General features: G+C 41.7%; 2 protein-coding genes across 4 annotated transcripts in view; one reads left to right on the top strand and one right to left on the bottom strand.

Moving 5' to 3' along the window:
- MTERF2 (mitochondrial transcription termination factor 2) overlaps nt 1-6,671 on the top strand; it is a 6,709-nt gene extending 38 nt beyond the window's left edge. Inside the window, exons 2-3 of the mRNA XM_039725574.1 lie at nt 408-412; nt 3,921-6,671. Of these exons, the coding sequence (XP_039581508.1) occupies nt 3,933-5,129 (1,197 nt within the window). The 5' untranslated portion in view covers nt 408-412; nt 3,921-3,932 and the 3' untranslated portion in view covers nt 5,130-6,671. The remainder of the gene's footprint in view (nt 1-407; nt 413-3,920) is intronic.
- A 1,014-nt stretch (nt 6,672-7,685) lies between these two features.
- Nucleotides 7,686-23,017, bottom strand: TMEM263 (transmembrane protein 263). 3 transcript variants are annotated; one of them, XM_039725577.1, is made up of 5 exons: nt 22,428-22,837; nt 20,847-20,945; nt 19,413-19,474; nt 14,115-14,184; nt 7,686-10,337 (listed from the first exon to the last, which is right to left on the bottom strand). In XM_039725577.1, exons 4-5 carry the CDS (start codon nt 14,176-14,178, stop codon nt 10,051-10,053), a joined length of 351 nt encoding a protein of 116 aa, XP_039581511.1. In that variant the 5' UTR covers nt 14,179-14,184; nt 19,413-19,474; nt 20,847-20,945; nt 22,428-22,837; the 3' UTR covers nt 7,686-10,050. The 3 variants fall into 3 exon arrangements, with proteins under 3 accessions (XP_039581511.1, XP_039581509.1, XP_039581510.1); XM_039725575.1 differs by lacking the exons at nt 20,847-20,945; nt 22,428-22,837 and adding an exon at nt 22,894-23,017; XM_039725576.1 differs by lacking the exon at nt 20,847-20,945.

The raw sequence follows: 23,017 nt of genomic DNA on the forward strand, positions 1-23,017 counted from the left end.
GCAGCGGGGCCCGGGGGGGCAGCCGGGGTTCCGCTCGGCGCGGCGCTGAGGGTGGGTGGGGCGGGCGGCCTGCCGGGGGAGGAGGCCGCGGGTCCGAGGGAAGCGCGGCGGGGAGGGACCCCGGGCGCGGGGACCCCGCGGCGGCGGCAGGAGAACATCCGCCGCCTGCCTCTCCGCCCCGGCGGGGGCCAGAGCCTGGGAAAGGGACGGCCCCGGCGGGCGGGCTGCGGAGCGGGCTGTGCTGGGACCCTTGTTTTGTCTGTGCCGAAAGCACCCGCGCTTAATGAGCAGTGGTTTAAATAGTGCTGCGCCTCCTTGAGTACTTTCCAAATGTCCGTCCTTTCCTGGATGTGAGAAACAGCTCTGTCCCCGTGAGGGGGCTGAGCAGTGGAGCAGGTAACTCACAGAGGCCGCCGGGCTCCATCCATGGAGGTGTTAAAGACCGGACTCTGCTTTGAGCTCTTGAGGTCCCTTCAAACCCTGAATTACTCTAGGATCCTCTATATTTTTTTTTTTTCTAAAAAGCTTTATGTTGATCTAGCATGTATTTTATAATAATTTACCTAATTTCTACCATTAATGCAAAGCAGGGATTCATTGTTTGTAAGTGCATAAGTGTGAACATTTACCGTGCATTGATCTACAAAACTGCAACCTGTCACCACCCCAGATTCCTTCACAAACCATTCAAAGCCTGTCTACACTGCTCTCTTCTAGACTGATACCTACTCTTCTTGGTTCACTCTAAGTTCAATCTAAGCATCCAGTATATATATATATATATTTTCAGTATATATAATTCTTTATAGCCTATTAAATTTCCTGTTATGAGGATGGTAGTGGTCAGCAGTCATAGTGTTGCCCTCTTTACTGAAAGATTTTGTGAACAATCCAGCATGAGTAAAAGTTTGAGTTTGCTAATTCTCAAAAAGTGATATTTGAGTCTCAAAACACACATTCAGAAATTCACATGAGGGATAAATCAAGCAGTTGACCCTTGTATGTATTTCCTATAGAAGATTTGCATAGAAGTCTCATTAAATAATGAAACTTACAGCAGCCCTTGACTCTGTATATTCAGGTGTCTGCAGGTGCTGGCAAGCAGGATCACGGGTAACTTTGACATTAGGTCACTTCCTTATTGCTGTTCTAACACTTGGTGGTGAGAGGCTGCTGCTGGCAGTGAGAGCAAGCATCTTATCTGAGCTGGCTGGGCTTTTTTTCCTTAATCTCCCAATTGCTTTACAATCCCCACAGCAATCTGGTTATGTGAAAAGTTGCAGTGGGGTCTTGCACATTAGAACATGCACTAGATCCAACAAGAGCATTGAGAGAACTCTGAATTCTAGAAAGCAGTTACATACCTGAAATGTAAATACTGTCCTCTATGGACTTGGAAATCCATCAAGTCATAACTCAGATCTTCTTGTTTTCTACGGAACACCGTGACATTCAAATTCATTCATGTTATTTCATATGTTTTATTTTGCATAGGGCTCTTTTACAAGGGCTCTAAATACCCCTGCCAAGTGAGTTTTGGCAAATAAACTTTTCCTTTCTTTTACAATATTCTGTTTCTGGTGATCCTCACTAACAACAGGGAAGAACTGACTATGATCCCAGGCATTTTTAGAAAATGTAAAGCTTCTTTTATGTGAATGTAACAACCATTCCTATGCCAGATTTTAGAAGAGCACAATTTACTATCAGAATATTTTTAAAGTTCTGTAGTAGTATAAATTACAGTATTTTAAGGGACTGCATTACTCACAAGGCAATTTTGTTTAACAGCAGGATTACACATTTAAGTAAAAGTAAGTCATGGTTATTTTTCCAGTTTGTACTTTGGAAATATTCTTTGACATCCCAAACAATTGTAACAACACTTCACGTTGCTTGCTGCTTCTAGCTAAGCTGAAGCATTAACGAAGAAAACCCTGATCCTTCAGAGATTTGCTTATTGTGACTGGACCCACTAAACTCAGTGAAACTACTCATAGAGCTCAGACACAGGCAGTTGTGTCACTCCTGTGGAGCAGAGGTTTAGTTTGCAGTCACTTTTCCAGGACATGGAAAGGTCGGCACACAAAACATCTGTGACTTACCTACACTTCCAGTGCTTTTAGGGTTACTGGGAAAAATCACTTGTTCTGTTGTGGGGCTTGAGACAGCATTTCTGAAGTCACAAGGTGTGTGAAGGCAAAATCATCAGCCTTGGGGTTCTGACACAAGCAGCACATTAGGCAATTGGTTTTGCCTTGGATGTGTGAAATAACACTAAAGAGCAAGTTATCAGTAAACAGGTTCTGTTAAATAACATAAGTGTGCATAGAGGAAATTACATCATACTCTGTTATTTTATGATGTAATAATGTAACAATAGTCCATCTCAGAAGCAGGAAAAAAACAATCTAAAAGCAAGGGTACACTGTCTTGAGACAAAGGATTTACCTCTGGAAAATATTCAACCTTACCTGGCAGCTAGAAAGAGAATCTACCACTAAAGTTTTCTAAACAAACCATATATTTTCTTAAACAATGGGCTACAAGGAAGATTCTAGGGCTCTCATACAGCTGTACAATAGTTATGTTGGTCTGTTATGTAGGAGATTGGACTGCATGATCATAACAGTATTTTCTCTCTGGAAAAACAAACAAACAAACAAAAAAAACCCAAAACCCAAAACAAAAAACCCTCCCCCCCCCAAAAAAAAAAAAACCCACAAAAAAAAAAAAAAAAAAAAGAGAAAAAAGAAGAAGCCCAATCAAAAGTAATTTAACAATGCTCATGCAGGTACTTTTTGAATCATGCTATACTTAGGAAGAGGTGAAAGCAGCTGTCCAAATGTTCTCATTTTCAGTTTGAGCAGTTTTAACCATGTTACCAGCAGCTATTTGCCAGAGTATTGCAGAGATCAGCAGTTCTCCCTTCCACAGTGGTACTTCCAAATGGTTATGAAAACACCCCAGGAAGTTCAAGATCCACTGAATGATTTCTTTGTTTGACTGCTGCGGCTCCTTGCCCCTGCAGAGCGGGTGACAGCGCATGTGGTGTTGGTGATAACTGGGCAACCAGTTTGGGCAAAGGTGAGGTGTGGGGCTGGCCCTGTGGACTCCAGCACAGCCACACACCTATTCCACAAGGACTCTGCCTACAGAAGAGGCCTGAAGGCAGAGATAAGGCATTGGTGCAAGCAGCAGCTGTAGCAAAGTAGGTGTTGGAAGAGGTAGGTGAAGGCCTGGAAATGGTACTGTGTACTTGCTTCCTCCCCCAAAATACCAGGGTGCTTATTCAAAGTCAATTAACACACTCAGCTGGAGAAAAACACTTACATAAAAGTTCATGATTTTTTTTTCCTCCCTTAATTATATAAAGAGTGATTTCAAAATGAAATTATGCTGCAAACTTCTGCTGAAGCAGCACTGCGTGGTAGGTCTCTGACACATGAAAGAACAACTCACACTCCAAATAATGCTTGAGAAGTTAAAGCAAATACATTCATAAGAACTAAGAGATTTAAGCTGCCATTTTTGTCTATTTAGTGGGATTGCTGTCAAACGAAATTGCATGAATCATTTTCCTCATGCAGTGTGAGTGATCTGTAATGCAGTCACAATGTCAGCAGCCAGAAATGGCTGACAGTTTGGAGCTTGTATGACTGCAAACATTGATATGGGCAGACCACTGCCCCACATCAGGTCTGTTGCATCCTTGTTACTGTTCCAGTGACGTATCCATCGCAATGTTAACCTTTCAAAAATCCTCTTTCCCTTGCTTTCATGTGAAAGTTGGATTTTGCATTAATAGCAAAAACCACTCTGGAGAGCAATTTCTTACACCAGTTCTATCTAAACATCAGTGATTCTGATCATTAACTCCTTCCCTAAGTGTGTTTTCTTACAGTTGTTGTGTCTCCACAGGACTGACTTCCATGATGCTGAGAGGAGTTGCTCACGGTGCAAAAGACACATTCACTCTTCTGTTGACAAGATCGCCGAGCTGTAACCCAGGCCTGAAGTTTTCATCAGCGTGGCCTGATGTAGCAAACAGAGGCTTCCTGATACATTCCAGTTACACAACTGATACCAAGTCAAGAGGGGAAAACAAAAAAACCCTCGAGAATCTCTACAGTTTGTCAGTTGACATCACGAAGATACGCAGACTGAAGGAATGGGTCCTTCTCCAGGACGTGGCCTATGTTAAAGAAATTGCTGGTATCTTACAGGAGATGGGAGCAGATGAGACCACTGTAGCCAGCATTATAGAACGCTGCCCCGAGGCAGTTCTCCACACCCCAGCAGAGATAAATTCTCAAAGAGCTTTATGGCAATTAGTGTGCCAGAATGAAAAACAGCTGATTAAATTAATAGAGCAATTTCCAGAGTCTTTTTTTACTACTGAGTATCAGCAGAACCAGAAGGCAAACATACTGTTTTTTCAAGAGCTGGGACTTAAGAATAATATAATCACCAGGTTCTTGACGAGTGCACCCAATATTTTCTATAGTCCTGTTGAGAAAAACAAAAATGTGATAGAGACATTACAAAGAAATTATTTAAATTTGGGGGGTTCTGAAGCAAATATGAAGATCTGGATACTGAAGCTATTGAGCCAAAATCCATTTATTTTATTAAATACTTCCACTGCAATCCAGGAGAACTTGGAATTTCTCCAAAAGAATGATTTCACTGACCAGGAAGTTCTACAGCTGCTGTCCAAACTTAAAGGTTTCATTTTTCAACTTAATTCTACCACTATGCAGAAGAGTATGCTTTTCTCCAAAAACATCTTCAAGTGCAGTGATCAAGAACTAAAACAACTAGTGCTGAAATGCCCGGCCCTTCTCTACTATTCTGTTCCAGTTTTGGAAGAAAGACTTGAAGGACTGCTGAAGGAAGGAATTTCTATAGCACAGATAAGAGAGACACCAATGGTGCTGGAACTGACAACACAAATCGTTCAGTACCGAATTAAAAAGCTCTCTGCGTTGGGGTATGATATAAAGAGTGGAAATCTAGAAAGTTTGAATGGTACTAAAAAAGACTTTGAAGTCACTTATGGTAAGATACAATCAAAGAAGGAGAGACCAATTTTTAATCCTGTTGCTCCTCTACACATTGAAGATTAATTTGAACGCTGTACTTCAAGTTATGCAACAGCAAATTAAAAGGGAAATTAATTCTTTGAAGAGAGGGAGCAAAAGCAATCTTAATCAAAACTGTAGTCTTACACTGTACTTTGTTCAGGAGGGGGGTCTTAGGTACAACTTCATTATACAATCATAGTATTGTAATACTTTAAAATATCATCATAGAAGTTACAGTTATGATAAAGGTTGCCTTTTTCTAAGAGTACCTCAGATGTGACATTTTCTTACCTGACAGGGCATTAACTGCCTTAGATTTTCAGCTCTGCCACTCACAGTCCAGTCTGTGGTAGTGATTAGCACAGTTTTTATCTGAGGAAGACAAAAGGAGGATTATTTTTCCAGCACTGTTCATCAGTCGGCTGGTTCGCTGTCTTCAGGAAACACCCTTGGAGTTCTTTTCTTTATTGCTGAAGTGGCTCTTGCTCCTGGATCCTGACCTGCAACAAACTCCATTTCTTGGACAGCAAAGCCCTGTCCTAACAGGGGCTGGACATAATATTATTTTATTCATTGAAACCCTAGTATCTTTGTGTACAAACCATAATGCAAAGAAACTACAAGACGATAACCTTTATATTTCCGAGACTTCAAAATTTACTTATTTTTTCAAATTGTTTGTGAGAGGAAGAAATACATTTATTGCTATTGTATAGTTCTTAATCTCTTCTAGCAAGGTTTAGCAACAAGAAAGATTAGGGAGAGACTCAAGTCTCAAATGATGGTAGGAGAAAAGTCATGCTTTTCTACTAGGTGCAACAAAACTCTAGTCTGTAAACTACTGGTGGTTGAACATGACTACCAGATTTGCAAACAGCTGCAACAGTTTCTAAATATATGGGTGACACTGCTTCTAAGATAACACCATATGACAATTGGTAACAAGTGCTGGCTTTCAAAATAGCAACTATCAGACAGCGTTTAATTCTCAGGGGATTTGATTTCTTCTCATTTATGGGCTGTGAATGATAATATAAAACAGTAGCATCACTGACAATCATCTCAATAGGATTAGGATCAGTGATTTTGTTTCGCAGACTTTCCTAAGCAGCTATTCCACACACATTCCCTCTTGACAGCCAGCTACACACCACCCTCCCTCCAGGCATTCTTCAAGGTCATTTTTATCAGACATTTTGGCAGCAAGTCTGGGCCTCCGTTTCTTAAAATGCGGTTTGTAATTGCTGAAGGAAGCTGGTATTGAATTACTGGTCTGGAGGGTGGGCTGCAAGATGATGCTTTTTTATAGTCTGCCACGTTGTCTGCTGTACACTGGGGAGGGGCTGGGAACACCTGGTAGGAGCAGTGCAAAGATGCCAACAGCTGAAGGTCTGACACCGAGCTCTCTGCAGGCATTTCTGGGGGGAAATGCCGCTCCCGCAGAGGCTCAAGAACGGGACACATCACAGCACGAAGAAAGTCAGGCTGTGGTGCCAGGCTCTGTCTATGCTGACTCTTTCAAAATTCGTTGTTTTTTAAGAGGAAACTAGGAAGATAGCTGTATTAAAAATTCACAGAACTTGCCTTTGTCACTTTCTGACTGTCTTTCTCTGCTCAGCCATTAAGCAGACCACAATTTTATCTAAATTTAAAAGCCTCCTTCCCTTCAGACACAAAGGGGCATTTCAGCTCTCCAAAGCTCTTCTAACACAACCTGTAACTGAGCCAGAGACCTGATTGGTAACTTAGGAGGAAATGGAAACCAAGACATGCAACAGTGTTTTCTCTTAATATTTAGTTTTAGCATTTCTACAGGTACCTGTTTTTACAAAGTTCTTGAAACAACTTATTCCCATCACTTAAATTATTTCCTGTGGCAACAGAACAGGAAAAGGATGTATTTCCTTAATGAAGTCACAGCCTGAGTTACCACAAACTCATTTTGCATTCTGAATCTTTCAATTTCTTTTCCCCTTTCAAGATAAAAGCATTTGCTGGAATGCTCTTCTTCTCTACTACCAGATGAGAATTCAGTCAATCCTTCATTCCTAACTCTGTCCTGGGACCTGTTTCTCTATTCTTCACAGGATTCATTTACAATAAATAAAACCTCAGGAAATTCCCAGTCACCAAAACACTGTATTGCTGAAATCCTCGTCCTTTGTTACTCAGAGTGACTGTGGACCAGCCTGTGAGTATGCCTTTCACTACCTAGAGAGCAGTCAGGCATACAGGCTGCCTTCAAAAACATTTCCCCTTTTGGAACAGGGACTGGGAAAAGCAAAGTGAAATAAAGCTACCACAAAAACAATCCCAAGACAAAAGAACCACCTCACTCCCCCAGATGTCAGTTCCATATTCCATTCAACTCACTATGATCTTAAAACTGGACATTCCCAAGCATCATTGATCAGGGGGAAAGAAAATTGGTGCAAAGGATTTTGTGCTGTGTCTGTGCATAGCTTACACACTGAAGTTACAGCTTTTGCTAAGAGCTGGTTGGTGCTAAGTATAGACACAAACAGAAGACACTCTGGATCATGGTACTGTGGGAAGATTTATACCTAAGTATGCCTTTCGCCACAAAACTAAGGAAGCTTTCAAATGTCTGAAACAGCAACAATTTAATGTTTCACAGGTGCCAGGACAGAACTGGAACAAGATTTTAAGATTAAGCAAGTTTCATAAGTGAATAGAAAACACACAGGATACAGGACAAAGCTCTTTGAAAACTAAATCCATACGCCATGTAAAAGTTTCAGTTTACAAGACTCAAAATAATAGCTACAGGATATGTTAAGAACAAAACATAATGGAGTGTTGGCAACTCCTTACATACCTAACATTGCTTATCTCAGACCACACTTATTTTGCTGCAAGTTTCATAGTTTAAAATTAAAAAAATTAATAAAAAATGGGTATGACCAGTTCAACATTCCCACTTACAGAAAAACTAATAGGAAGAGTTTGGTTGAGTGTCACCTGTGCTCCAAACAGGTGACTCCTAAAGAGTTCAGTGGCAGCACTTGGGGGATATTGCTACACTGGAAATTGCAGGGGAGCAGACCATACTAAATTACATGCTGCAGCAAAACTGCCTCTGATATCCAGGCTAGCTCATTTCTAGAGCTAACTGATACCTCTAAACAATACTATATGCTATGCAACTTGCTTTTGACTATAAAATGGTTAAAGTCTTCCATTTGTTGCATCAACTTACCTCATCACACCCTTGCAGCAGATCAGAACCAAGCAGCTGTGTATCTAACCGAAGGAGCAGATGTCTTTTTTTGGGTTTTTGCTCTCCCCACCACCCCAAGTTCCATGCTTTCAAGTATCATGCTTCCAACATATACGATTTCTGATATAAAATAAAATTGTCACAGAGTGCCAATGGCTCAGAGAGATTGCATGACTACAGTACCATAATTGAGACAAGATGTACTTTCAACAACCATGAACAGAGGAATAAGTTTGACAAGTGATATGTTTTGGGTTTTTCTCATTTTTAAAAAGTCCCCCCCAGATAACCACCTAGTGCAACTACAGCCACTGAAAAAATAAGCATACAAGTTCTCCATAGAAACAAAAGTTTTTAGAAAATACTGCATACACACCATGAACAGATGCCTCCCATGGGCTTCAAAAGAGATTACTTATTTTCAAAATCAGTACACAAATAAAGGATCACAAATAGTTTCTATTTTAAGGCAACCTCACGCTGTGTCATTACAAGTGCATTTTGCCTCACACGCTGCAAAATGTGTTCCCATTTGAGGTGTTAACATTTGGAATCTGTCAGTATACAAATTACTTGAATCAAGTTGCCTTCTTTTTTTTTTAAGGCCTCATCTACTGTTTTTGGTTTGTTTTAAATAAAAGTATTGCATTTCACTCAAAAATCAAGGTGAAAAGTACAAGAAATGTAGTGAAAATTTCCTTGCATTTGCTTAAACAGAGCAAAAAGCTAACCTGGTGTATCACGGAGTTGAGAGAACAGCTTTGCTAGTTCTTCAGTGGTTTCCAGCTACACAAGAATTCCTAGCAACTTAGACAGCTGTGCTAGATGACCACAAACATCAGCCCATTTTCCACAGGCTGTCATTTTTTCTAGTGTCTATAAGAAGTTTATTTGAAGCAAGTTCTCACTTGCAGGAGATAGATGCATCTTATTAAATACACCTGAGATGAAGCAATCATGTTTTCAGTAAAAACTGAGAAAGTTTCAGATATCAGGATTTATAAAGAGCCTAAAGCTCATTCTGTAAACTGCACTGAAACAACAGGACAGTTCTTTACACAGCTTCACCTAGTAAAGAGAGATTTTCTTCTAGTAAGGAGTTATTTTACTCTTTATGATCCTTTCCACCACATTGTTAAACTTTTTCACTTCTATCTCCCATTCTCATTTCCAATTTCTGCACAGCTCCAGGCTCTTTGCTCCAGTCTTCACTGGCAGAATGCAGTCAGGGATAGTTTACAGGCTGCCTGCAAGTACAGGTTCATAACCAAGACTGGGTACGTCCAACAGTGCTTTCACACAGCTGAAGGATACTTAGCAGGAGGGTGTGGAAACCACTGAGAACAATAATTGTCATCTCGTATCAATGGCATCACAGAGACTACCGAGTTTCTACATTCACATTTTAGTCCAAAACTGCAGAAGATGTACAGTAAATGACTATTCAAATATGTATTATTCCTTCAGATACACTCACTTCTATAGTTATCAAGTGTAACATTTCACCAGATACAAAGCTTCAATCTAGGCTCTATTAAATCCTCATATGCTGTGCTAGCCAAGCTTCTTCTGTCCTTTTCAGATGAAATTGAGTTACTTGCACAGTTACTTGTTAGAAGATAAAGTGTCTAAGACACATGGCTTCTCATGGTCCCAATCTTAGCAGATTTTAATGTCACTGATGCAATATTCTGGAGAATTCAGTATGTCTCAGTTTTGGTTTTAGTCAGACTTGTCCTTTTTCTTTCCTGTTAAAGGCACTTTACTTGCAACAGCAGATCCTACAGCTGTAACGCCTCCAGCTACAGCAGAAACACTTCCTTTGACTAGACCCACTCCCACGGAAGGCACAGATGTGACTGCTGTTTTGGTAATTTCCAAGCTCTTCCCTCCGATCCAAGCAACGCCCCCAATCGTGGCACCAACAGCTCCCTTTGTGACACTGAAGAGGCCACCAGTCACACGAGAAAGCATGCCAGCCTGCTGCTGCGGGTGGTCTTTGAGTGATCCTAGGAGAAGAAACAACAAGCAAATCAATCTCAGCACCAGCATTTATGCATTTTCAAAAAAGTGTTACTCAAAAGTATTTCCTTTTCTAGCCTAGCAGCCATTGCACACAGTCTATACTTACCTTGCAGGCTGCTTTTCTTGGATGCTCATACACCTAGTTCCAAATAACAAACAACAGGGAAACCAAGAAAAGAGCAAGTGGAACCACAGTGGGCAGAGTTAGGGAATAAACAGACATGAAATAAAGAGGTGAGGGAGTCAGGAGCAGAAATAACATGCTTGGAGGAGGACAACTACTGTAGGAGGCAGCAGGAAAGAAAAAAAAAACAGCTCTGCATGCATGGGAGACCTCTGTCCAGCCCTGCCAACACACTGACTTTCCACTGCAACACGCCTTAGGAGAACCAGCAGAACAGAGCCCTCACTGCCCACAGCTTGCATCCAGAGCACAGATTCCAAGAGTCATGTCCCAGCACTTGTCTGCTACAAGATGAAAACCAGGGTGAGCAACTTTCCATGCACTGCCAGTACGTTTGTGATAATGCCAAAACTGACCTAGGACTCAGAATTCATTAAAAAACTGTAAAGGTCAGAGTTCCAATGTGCATGCCTGGAATAACTCAAGCAAAAGATGCTGCCTAAATAAGAGAATTTTCTACAAAGTTGATAAAAAAGGAAAACAAGGATACAGAATAGTGAAGCCCAAAGGAGTTAAAGATATTGGAAGTCCTTCCAGCTCACACTAGTATCCTAATTAAGAAATTGATATAGATTATAGAAAGGGTAATGGAAACTGAAAACATAAACAACAGCCTTTTACTTAAAGCCAAGTAATACTCCTGCTGGTTAATTCTAGGCCAGCAGCTTTCAACATGGACATCTCCAGCAAAAATGCATTGCCAACACCAACACACAGAGATCAGAATTTCTATTTACATACAGAAGTCTTTAAAGCATCACACTCAGAAAGAAGTATGTGGAGTCTGCCATAAAATCCAATGCCTAGGGTTTATTCACTAGAGAATTCTTGTGACCAGACTAATAGAATTTGTAACAAATTTTGTCAGAAACTGTTTCACTTCCACTTAACTGGTTCAGTATCATCAGGGTGAAATAGGCATAAATTTCATCCCACTGAATTTTAAGAGCTGATTTCACTGCATCAGAACTGATGTAAGCAAGAAATGATCCATCATAACTAACATTAAAAATAGTAAGAGAAACAAACAAATGTAATATCTATGTATTTATCTTTACCTTACTTCAGAGGTAGCCAGTCCATTGACATCTACTCTATTTCACAGGTGTAAATACAGAAAGTGATGGTGTGTGTGTAAGTAACTTCTGGTAATGGCTGGCACATTCCATTTCCATCCTATCTGCACTGTCCATGGGCTCTAGCAAACACCCAGCACTGCAGAGTTTAATTCCCAGTTGACTTCTGCTTTAGGACACACATCCTTTTTTCTAAAGTGTGTTTCCAAAGACTACCAGATCATGCCTAAATCTAAGGAGACTGGCTCAGTCACACAGACATGGTGCTGATAATACAGAAGCTGTGAGCTGACCCCCCAAGGGCCCTCCACTAATAGTTGGGCTCGATGATCCTTCTGGGTGCTTTCCAACTCAGAATATTCTGTGATTTATGGAGCACTGAGAAAATGACACAAGTTCCCTATCAGGAGCTGGCTCTACCAGGCCACTTTGCAGCCAGCTTCCCACTGAAAGGAATCCAAGAATGAACAAGAGTTTGAATGAACGTAGGTTGCAAAGGTTGGCGCAGCTCACAAGGCAGAAAATACAGCATTAGAATAGCACTACTCAGAAAAAGCAGGAGCACAAAAGCTTCTTCTACACATTCTTTAAAGCCTTTGGGCACCAAGCTTGTTGAGCATGATTTGAACAACCCAGAACTATTTCTGTCTTTAGGAAAAATTGCAAATTGGTTTTGGAATTGAGACCTTTCTCTAAGGAGTGTTTGGCAGCCTGTTCAGAGAGATGATTTTGCCAGCATTGAACTGGTATCCTTCCATTCACATTTGGCTATTTTTCTATGATGGTGTTAGTGTATCACATATAAAGCCTTGTACACCATTCCAAATGGGGTTGTTTTCCAAGGGTATTCCAATTTTTTAACTAAACTTGTAAGGCTTGAAGAGACACATGAATCAGAACCAAAAGGGAAAAGCCTCTTCAAGGACAGAGTTTACGCTAAGATGAGCTGTGCTTCATTCTACTCCCTCTAACTACACCAATTTTCTCCATCTCTTTAGAATTCATATTCAAACTAGTTATTGTCATACTGAAAGAAAATAATGTGCAGAAAAAAATAAGTTTTAGCTGCTCCCAGATTTTAAATAAAACTTTGGAATAACCAGTGATGATCAAATTCTGCTGTTGTGCTCTGAATCTGGAAAACCTTGTGAATATTCTAGGAGGATAAAAAATGCCCACTTGTTTCACTGCCCTACTCAATAAAGAATTGGTTCTACTTTTCAGACTACTGTTCACTTTCTATACATGATGTTTAACATGTATCAAACACAATTAAACCTCTAAGGCAAATAAGCCCCTAACAATTAAGCAAGCAAACCCAGTCTTAAAAATCAGACTTGAAGATAACATTTAGGTGTGGTTTCCAATCAGGCATTTGCTATCAGAAATGCTTCTGGGATCTTAATATCAAAAGCACAAGGTTTTTTTGTCCTCACACCATGCTACTATAACAAGTATAACAGCTGAAGAATTACTGTGCCATGAAAACCTATTTTTCCCTTTCCTCTCATCTTCTTCTACTCGTGTTTCTTGCCTAATAGTTGTTAAGAATAGAGTGAACTACTCTACTTCAATCCTTTCTGCTACAGTTAGTGGATAATCCTGTTGTTCAAATGAAGTAAATTGTTCAGTTACACAACATAAAAAAGCTGAGGTAAAAAAAAAACCCAGACCAACAAAGAGAACTTTAAAGGGCCATTATAAACTGGAGAGCAATGAACTGCAAGGAATCATGACTCACCGACCTCTACATCCAACACATTTGGTTTTAAAGTGAGAGCAGACAGAACACACATAAGAACGTGGTTTTTTACATGCCAAGAATGGCTTTTGATCTAGTATATTTCCAATCACATTATGCAAACAGGACTCTGCTCAATCCTGCCAGTCCACAGCTTAGAAGAAACTCTGCTCATTTGTAACTGCATTTCCTCTGCAGATCTAATAATCAATTTAATATTCAGTTGGTTCAGGAGACCACAATGTCACTGCATTAACGAAGTCAAGTGTGTGCTTGATTTTATGAAACCATGAGATTGTGAACAGTTGGAACCACTGTTAATTGTATGATGGAAAACAGTCTCCAGAAGCAGTAATGAAGTTCTATATATTTTTTAATGCATCTTGCATAAAAGTCACATGCACTATGAACCTAGCAACACGTCCAAAAATGAAGCCAGGCTCTTTACATCTCACATAGTAAATAGCAGAAATAAATGCCCATTAGATCAATTCATACCTCTGCAAACTAATCTGCAAATTAAGTCCTTCAGTAACTGCCCATCTTCTCTATAATTTATAGGTACAGTTGTTTACTCTGTTATATTCAGTGGCCTTTTTGTAATCAGGATAATGCAGAAGTGAACAATAATCCAGGCCCATCTCATCCCAGGGTTGGTTTGTTTACTGTTATGTAAAAGAAAGTTGAAGTGTTCAGTTTGCAGATCCATTTTTAGAGAGAACTGATTCATTTACTTCCCATCATGAAAACTAATACATACCTTCTGGTGGTTCATCATGAACGTATGATGGGACTTCCTGCTGATTTTTGTCCGTTTGATTCATTATTGCCTAAAAAAAGAAATTCACATGTGCTATTCATCTTTTCTGGCAAAGCATAAACGTAATTCATGAATCCAAAACTCAAGTAGATTAAGTTCCACAAACAAAACTTCTTTTTCATTATTAGACAAGCTAGCAGGTCCTGTCAAATTGCTGGTATTTTTATTATCATACTGTGCTTTTGCATTCTTCAACCAGACTCAATACTTAAAAAAGGAGCTCTCCACCACATCAGCAGGCTTGGTGAGAGCTGCCACACCACACCAAGTGCATCTCAAAAAGCAATCAGGAAGACAACAAGTAGGAAAACAAAACAGCTGCTGCCATACAAGAGCTTATGTTTAAGTAGTGAAAAAAAAAAATCCTAGTGATCATAGAGGTGATGGCCACTAGAGAAACAACAGCAGCATGCCTGTGAGATCTGCTAGAGCTTGGAAAGCTGTTTAAAAATACTAAGTCCTTGCAGCATAATTTGACCAAATGCCACAAAAACAATATGGAAGAAAAGCAACAGAAACAAATTATTTATCTTGACACAGAACTGTATAAATGGTGTGGTGATAAGAGCAGATCTAAACTGTTTTAACTCTATACAAACGCTCCAATGGAAACATTTCATGGAAGATTTCTTTACATAAGCTGTTTCCTAGAGCAGTTCCAGACAAGCAGTCCCTGACAGGGAAGCATAAAAGAAAGCTCAGTCAGCAGCTCTGCTTAGAGATTTTTTTCTCTGGAAGGGAAGAAAGTAATAACCAGTCCAGGTTTCCTTCCTGCTTTCCTCCCCCACCAAAGCATGCCTTGATATGAAGTCCTGCCTCCTCCCCCGAGTCCTCCTGCTAATCTTGCTTTCCCTCCTCAGCAAGCACCAAGGTCAGAAAAAGGAAAAACAAGTCGCATTACACCAGTCAGCACACTTCTCTTTCTGCAGTGATCTCTTAGTCCCCTTCCCTCTGCACAAGTCTTTAAATCATTTAATTTCTTCCAAGAGTCAACAAGCACTACAAAAATAATTCATGCTTCTCTTGCCGTGCCCAGATCTCTTTGTACATGCTCTGGGTGAGAAAGCAGTGGCTGGGATCTGAAGAAGGAATGTGGAGGCAGAAGCAGGTGGGAAGACTCATCTGGAAAACAAGAGCTAAAACCCTCACAGTATTATTATGAAGTTAAAACATCACACTAAAAACTGGCACCCACATACATAAATCATAGACATTTGGATGAGAAGTAAGCCTAAATTGAATATTAAAGAGTCCTCCCAATCAGCACTAAGGGTATCAGTTCAGGGCTCAGAAAACACAAAAAGCTGAACATGAAAGCAAGTAAAAACACCTATTACCAGGATGGCCAGTTTGATGGAAATGCTGAACAAGTGCCACGAAAAAAAACAGAAATGCAAACATGTCAGCTAAGAAATAGGAAAGGATCATGTGACATCCCAAGCTGAGAGGAAACCCCAAGGATCACTGAAGTCCAACTCCTGGTCCTGCAAGGAGAGCCTCAAGAATCACACCATGTACCTGAGAGCATTGTCCAAACACTTCTTAAGCTCTGCCAGGCTGGTGCTGTGACCTCTTCCCCGGAGAGCTGTTCCAGTACCTAACCACACTCTGGGGGAGCCTTTTCCTAACATCCACCCTAAACTTCCTTTAAACAGCTTTATGCCATTCCCTTGGGTCCTGTCACTCGTCACCAGAGGGAAGAGATCAGTGTCTGCCCACCTGCTTCCACTCATGAGGAAGTTGTAGAGCAACAACACATCAAGATGGAAGACTAAAACACATGAGGACTAAATGACAATTTAAAAAACTATCAATTATAGAACTCCTTGTTATTTTATTTAATCACAAATAAGAGGAAAAAAATTAAGAAAAAAATAACTTGACCAATCACAGGGAGCAACTGAGGACAATCAGGTTCTGAGAAAAGACCTGATTCAGATACTACGTGACTCCCTCGCATTCATCTAATGCAAGCTGAAAGAAATACAATATTCATCCTCACTATGTAAAGGTCCATGTAGATTTGTTGCTTTTTTCCAACTTGAAATAACATAAAGCACTGTAACAAAGGGTAGACAGAAGAAACTGACAGGCCTGATATAATTCAATCAACATATCTGTATCAAGATGAAGCAACTATGTTCCTAATTAATGTCTGGCCATTTTGGTCATGAAGATGATTACCAGGAATGTCAAAGGAGTTTAACCACTGCCTTAGGGAAAGTCCCAAAAAGAGTAAAATAAAAGTCAGAACCTAGCAAGTCTTAATTCAAACAAAGGAATGAAAAAGTGATCAAAACAGTTTTAAAGCAGACTCAAGACAAATGAGTAAAGCCAGAGGTAAATTATTTTTTATAAAGAACTACCTCCATAAATTTATTTGTATCTAGACAGCACACAACTCCTAAAAGAACACCAGATAAAATTGCTTGTTTGAGCTTCCAAACTGTTTCTGTCAACAATCCCACATAAGAGATTCAGAAAAGTTATTTAATCTTAAGAGGACAGAGAAAACTGTCAGGGGTATCAAAAAGTTTAGAGTAAGTTACCAGTTTCAGACATAGGTAGAACACTAGAAGCCATCACAAGACTTCACACAAGGTTTAGTATTTTCTGCTATTAAGAATGTACTGAACACAGCAACAGTAACAGCAGATACAGCCCAGATGAAGCTCTTACAATCTGTTTTACATGACAAAATACCAGTATTTAATTAAGATAAGATTTGTCCAATAGGAAGAGTTAGAGTAAAACTGGCAGACAAAACAGGTAAGGGATGCTTTCAAAACTGTCCACAGTCTGGTTTAGACTGCCAGATTTAGTTTCAGTTCCTGCAAAACTAAATGAGCAAAGCAATGTATTGGCAGGGGAATTTCACAGCAGAGTTTCTGGTCTAGTTTACAAGTACAGTAGAAAAAAAATAGCAGCACATATAAAATCACAGCACTATATACAAAAAGTGGTTCAGATTAGGCATTCCTTCCCATTACCTGTCCTAGAACCTCAAGGTCACATGACTGTTGATCCCAAGCTTTTTTTTAGAAGTTAAACAGAAATGCTTCACTCGCTTGCACCTGGACAGACTCCAGTGGTCTTTCTTTAGGCACTGGCAACCTGCTGCTATCAGGCCCCAGAATCAACGCAGAACTATGCACACTGAGAACAGCACGATCCCAAGCTTTTCTTTAGAAGTTAAACAGAAATGCTTCACTCACTTGCACCTGGACAGACCCAGTGGTCTTTCTTCAGGCACTCTCAACCTGCTGCTATCAGGCCCCAGAATCAACGCAGAACTATGCACACTGAGAACAGCAGCCAAGGCAAGTAAGTCACTGTTAGTAGGACTGAATTTGCTCTACACAGAAGAGAGCCTTCAGGGGTTTGCAGAGCAGAAAGTTGACTACTGCTGTATGATGGGTGGTTCTACAGGTGCCTGGAAGCACTCCAGGGATGCTAGGTGCATGGCTGAACAGGATGATCCTGAAAATCTCTTCCAACTTTGATGATTCCATGATGCTGCAAGAGATGTGCCCAACCAGCCTGTACTAAGTTTTACTCACAGTTCTGTGATATCAGGGCAAGTGAAAACAGAATCACACCACTGTCAGGAAAGTCTCAGAGCCTGACCCAAAACACAACTTGGCACACAAGATTTCATAAAGCACAATTCACATCCTTTTGCTTTTCTGTAGAAGCTCTCCAGAGAATCCCAGAATCAAAACCAAGATCCAACAGAGGACTTCTACAGAAAATTTTCAAATATCTACTTTACAGTTTGCATTATGCATCCTTATATCCAATTTAATACCTCAGGAGACTTGAAAGATTCTGAAAAGTGATGCAAAAACGCTGTGTACTAAACAGGGTGCAGCATATCTGGTGAACAGGATATGCACAGGAGCATGTTTTAAATGGCTCCCTTCCAGAGATTTAAGGTGAGTATTTCTATTGACTGGAGGTCAAAGGCCTGGCAGATTACTTCATCCAGTCTTCAGAGCAAAAGGGCAGAAACACAACTTTTTTCTTTTCACAAAAACTGGAGATAGAAAAACAGAAACCACTCACTACATTTTACATAATACCATGGAGGTAAAAGCACTCACTGCCTCCTTTGTCTATTAAGATCTAGGCTTCTATGGCCTGCTTTGCATCAAAGTCCCCCAGTCACCAGACTGCAGTGTATCCTAAGGGAGGGTCCCGTTCAAGTGTTCCCCTGAAGATACATCCCCAGGAAGAAGAGAAAGCAAAGTTCATGAGATCCAACAGAGATTCAACTGAAACCGAAGGCAGAGACCTAGAGATGCAAGTGTAAGGCTTTTGTGCAGAGTTAAGTCATTCAGACATGCTACAGGTTAAGGAACTTTGGAAACTTGGAAGCTGCTGATTCAAAGTCCCCACTATGCGCTGAATCATTAGTTACAATGATTACCAGCACTGCAGACGTATGCAACAAGGCAAAGATTTATCAGAAACCCGAACTTTGGAACTCTTCTCATAAGTTTTCAGAATCTTCTTCAAAGTACACTAAGACTGGCCAAAGAAAAAGAGAAGAAGAAAGCAAGCAAAGAGATCCTTCTTCTGCATTTTCATCCTGTCATGCCAAATTCACTTGTGTCACTGCAGAAAAGCCTCCAGCTTCATTTAACATGTTCATTGAATGATGACATGGAATCAGGCAGGATCTCTATGAGGCCCAGAAAAATTCACAGGGACATTGATGAAGCAGGAATCTATCGTATCACACTCCAGTTCCCTTCTTCATCTGTGTTTTCGCATGTCAAGAAGTGGAAGCAAATCCAGATCTTAGAACAGGGATAAATGTAAACTACTTCTGGGTTTTTTCCCCTGTGTGCTTATGAAGATGCTGTCTATTTTCTATTCATTCAAGAGATATCGGATAACTTCTCATCTTTCTTAAAATAAATTGTAGCTTTCATACAAAAAAAAATTTAAAAATAAAGATGGAAGTCACTCAACTATTTGAAAGGAAATACACTTCCATATTGTCAGAATATGAAATAGGAAATACATAGAAAGCTTAAATGTTTTACACTGTGGCTAAAAAAAAAAAAAAAAGGAAATTGTTTAGAAGAGGGTTTTTAATTCAAGACCTATTTGTAACATTAACAGTGCTTAAGATCTTAGATGAAAGTGCCAAGAAGCTCTAGAAGTAACGCCATAGCCACATGTACATTCACATTGAAATAAAACTTACTGATTGAAATAAAACTTACTCACCAAATATATTCCTTTGTGAAGGCTTCTAGCTAGTTGTTTCCACTAAAGTATTCTGCAGACACCTATAAGAAAGGCAGAACGTTAATGAGCTCTTAGGGACCAGTGACTGTCACATACCTGCCATGGGTGTACAGTGGGAATCAGGAATACAAATCCCCACAGTATGGAAGAAGCACACTTGACACAGCCTTAAGATGCCCTATTTTTAGAGATTTGTCACCAAGACACCAATTCCTCCTGGGCATTGAAGATAATTTTACTTGCTCCATGTGCTGCCCTGAGGATTGCTATGAGGCACAATAATCCATATTAAGACACAAATGCTCCTTAATGAGCCTGCAGTTCTTGGACAGTAATTTGTGTAAAGTTTTAGCCTTCCCTTGAGAAGTGGGCTCTAACCATTATGGATGTGTGTGATTTCCTGAGTTTCAGAGGATGCTCTTGGTGTCTTTCTGACTTTAGAGACAAAAAGCCCTTCTGTCTCAGCACAGCAAACCTGGCCCAAGCAGCAGCCAGTGAAAACTGGCTTGTTTCAATGCCACTACTCAGATATTTGTGGGTAGCAATGAAACAGCCCAAGGATGGGGCCAATTTCAGCTGGCAGCTTAATGCTGCTCCAGACAGCTGCAGCAGCAGCAGCCAGTGCTGGAACTTCCATCTGACAGAGCTGCAAACAAACCCATCCACCACAAAAGAAGTTATCATCCTTCTGGCTACCAGCTATGCAGGTAGAAAGCCTGGCTGCAGAGCTGATGGAAAACAAACAACCCTTGCCACATGAACAGCTCTTCTTTTACCTCTTTCAGCAGCTGCAGCAGATTTCTGAATGAACCTGATGTATTTCACATACAGGGAAAAAATATATTTTTAGGTATGATAGTTTAAGAATTAAATTTTTGGAAGAGAAACAGTCTCTACTCTCCAAATTAAACAAGGAAATAATCATGAAGCCAAAAAAGATAATCCCACCTATGGCTGCTCTTCAGGGTACTGCTCCCAGCTGCACAAGCAACCCCTCACTATCAGCTTCACTGCCTTACTCCCTGGATTAGGACTTGTAACGAGTCACAGGCAATTGTTCTCAGTGCTCTTAGTTCTCTCACACATAACCCCCAGAGCACGGCCAACACAGAAATGTCTGTTTCAGTCTGTTACTGCAAGGGAGAGAGCTGACTGAGCTTCTGCAAGAAGAGTCAGTGCTAGCAGCACTAAAGTACAAAAACAAATCTGGGCATGTAGAAAGCATGTAGGTAAAAACTAAGAGCACAGCTAGTATTTCAAGAAGGCTTCAGTTTAAAACTCAAGTTTCAAAATTCAGATTTATATACAAAGCAAGACTGGCTTGGAAGCAAGCGTGCTATGAAAGAGACTGCATTTTCAAGTAAAGACCACAAGAAGTTCATCAGAAGTTTCTAGGTGTGAACCACAACTTACTTCCAAGCCTACAGCAGGATGTGCTACAACTTCCTCCAAAAGAAGTTGCTGAAAGTAATGTGCATAACAGGCTCACAGGATGCAGGGAACTGAACACAGCTGGGAAGGTAATGTAACATATCTGTGTTAAAAACCAAACACACACCACAATTAAAAGCAAAAGAGAGGTATCATATCCCCTGAAAAAAAAACCCCTCAACTCTGCCCAGGACATTACTATATCAGAATGCACCATTTCTCCATCACTGTTAACCAAAATATAGATCAGGGTCCAGAAGAGGCTCTGTGGAACACCTGATGTGTTTTCTCTGCTGCAATGATTTACAAGATAGAAAATCACAGGTGGCATGAACCAGAATTCTCCTTTTCTAGTTCTCCAAAACTGGTTCCTAAGAAGTACATGGTAAATTCCAGTAAGGTGCACAGCACAGCATCAAAAAGACCACGAAAACTCCATTTTACCAGTTTTGTCATCCTCTGCCTCCTCCTAGCTCAGTTTTCAGAAGAGCCTCCCCATTTCTTTTAACACTTTTCTAAAGCCTGAGCTCCAGATCAGTCTTGGATCTCCTTTTCCAGAAGCCCCTCAAAGACAAAACCTGACTGTGCCTAACAGCCAGTGGTAAAGCAGCTTCTGAACTTCCTTGCTACCTCTGCTGGATGCTAGGGAAAAGATATAGTCTTTTCCCTAGCATCCACCACCTGTTTGTTGGCTCCTACCTGACATTTAGACCTGGTCACTTGCTGGACAAGGAAAACTTTTCAGTTTGCAACACTGTCTATTTCTACACTGAGGAGGCAATACTAACTTTTCTGAATATTTAACCACAGTTTAACAGAAAGATTTACATGATATACTGAATAATATTTACTGAGCAGTCTTAAAACCGTTGTGCATACAAACCAGTACCTACATATTAAATTAAGCAATCTTGTATGTACCCCTCCAATTATTCAGGGGCATTCTGCCTGAAGCAGCACAGTGGACACACTAAAACAAGTTATATGCACTTGATATTTACATTCCTTATGGAGGGACATCCTGATTTAGAGTTCTCATTTTCACCCCAATGCAATTTTCACCCCAATTCAATGAGCAGAAGGAAGCATTTAATTGCATCCACAGAGGCTGTCTCTGCAGTTCATACAATAAACAGAACCAGGCATACAGCTAAATCAACTTGCCTTCATCTCCAGGCCACACCAAATAAACGCCTAGGCTAGGTGAAGGTGAAAAGCTAAGCCAGTCCCAAGCAGCTCACAAAAAACCTCTTCATACGCTACTCCATCAAGCTGGACTCGAGAGACATGGATGAAACAAAGAGCACCTTACTACAGCAAACATCCGAACACTGCAAAGTTTAAAAAGAAGAAAACCCGAAAGAAAGCTTCTACTGGGTTGGAAGAATTCTCGAGGGAGAACAAGACCATCCAGGAGCCAAGCCGAGGCGAGCACGGCTCCCTCCGCTGACCCCCTCCCAGGTGGGGAGACCGCTCCTCCGTGGGCGCCCGGCCCGGAGCGGCAGGGCAGAGCAGAGCAGCCCCCCGCCCTCGGTCCCGCAGCCGAGGAGCCGCCCCCCTTACCCTGGGCCGGCCGAACCCCGCAGTCCGCGCCGCGTCCTGGCCCCGCAGCTACCTGCGTGCCCGGCGGGGCTGCGGAGGCGGCCCGGCAGCGACCCCCGCCCGTGACCCCGGCCGGGCCGGCGCGGGCACCGCCGGCATCTCGACGCAGGGCGGCGGCACTGACGTGGCAGCCAAGGCCGCGGCGGAGCCGCTACGCCCGGCCCGGCCCAGCCCTCCCGCCCCGCGGAGCCGCGGCAGGAAGCACAAAGGCGGCGGGGCTGTGCCCGCGCCGGGGGCAGGTGGCGGCGGCTCCCCATCCCCGACCCGCCTCTCCCGCCAGCGACTCCGCCGGGGCGCGCCGGGTGCTCTCCCGCTTCCTGCCCTGGAAGTTCCCCTTCATCCGCAGCGAGGCACGGAGGGCGCTCGGGGGTTGGCCGGCTGGCGGCACGGCCGGGGGGTAGCGGCCGCTCATCCCTCGCTCACTCACCGCACAGCGCTCACGGCTCCTCGGCCCGCCCGGGCTCCGCTCAGACTTTACTCCTCCGCCCGTCCCCGCTGCCGACGTGGCGCCCGCCGCCGCCCGCCCTGCCGGCGCCCGCAGACCCCGCCCC

This window comes from Passer montanus, unplaced genomic scaffold (genome assembly GCF_014805655.1).
Source record: "Passer montanus isolate IOZ18808 unplaced genomic scaffold, ASM1480565v1 scaffold55, whole genome shotgun sequence".
NCBI lineage: Eukaryota > Metazoa > Chordata > Aves > Passeriformes > Passeridae > Passer > Passer montanus.

Excerpts from the sequence above, each read along its gene's own strand:
- TMEM263 (XM_039725575.1), bottom strand. The coding sequence starts at position 14,178 with ATGAATCAAACGGACAAAAATCAGCAGGAAGTCCCATCATACGTTCAT. Across the intron at positions 10,338-14,114 it reads TCATGATGAACCACCAGAAG|GATCACTCAAAGACCACCCG; the intron begins GTATGTATTAGT and ends TTCTTCTCCTAG.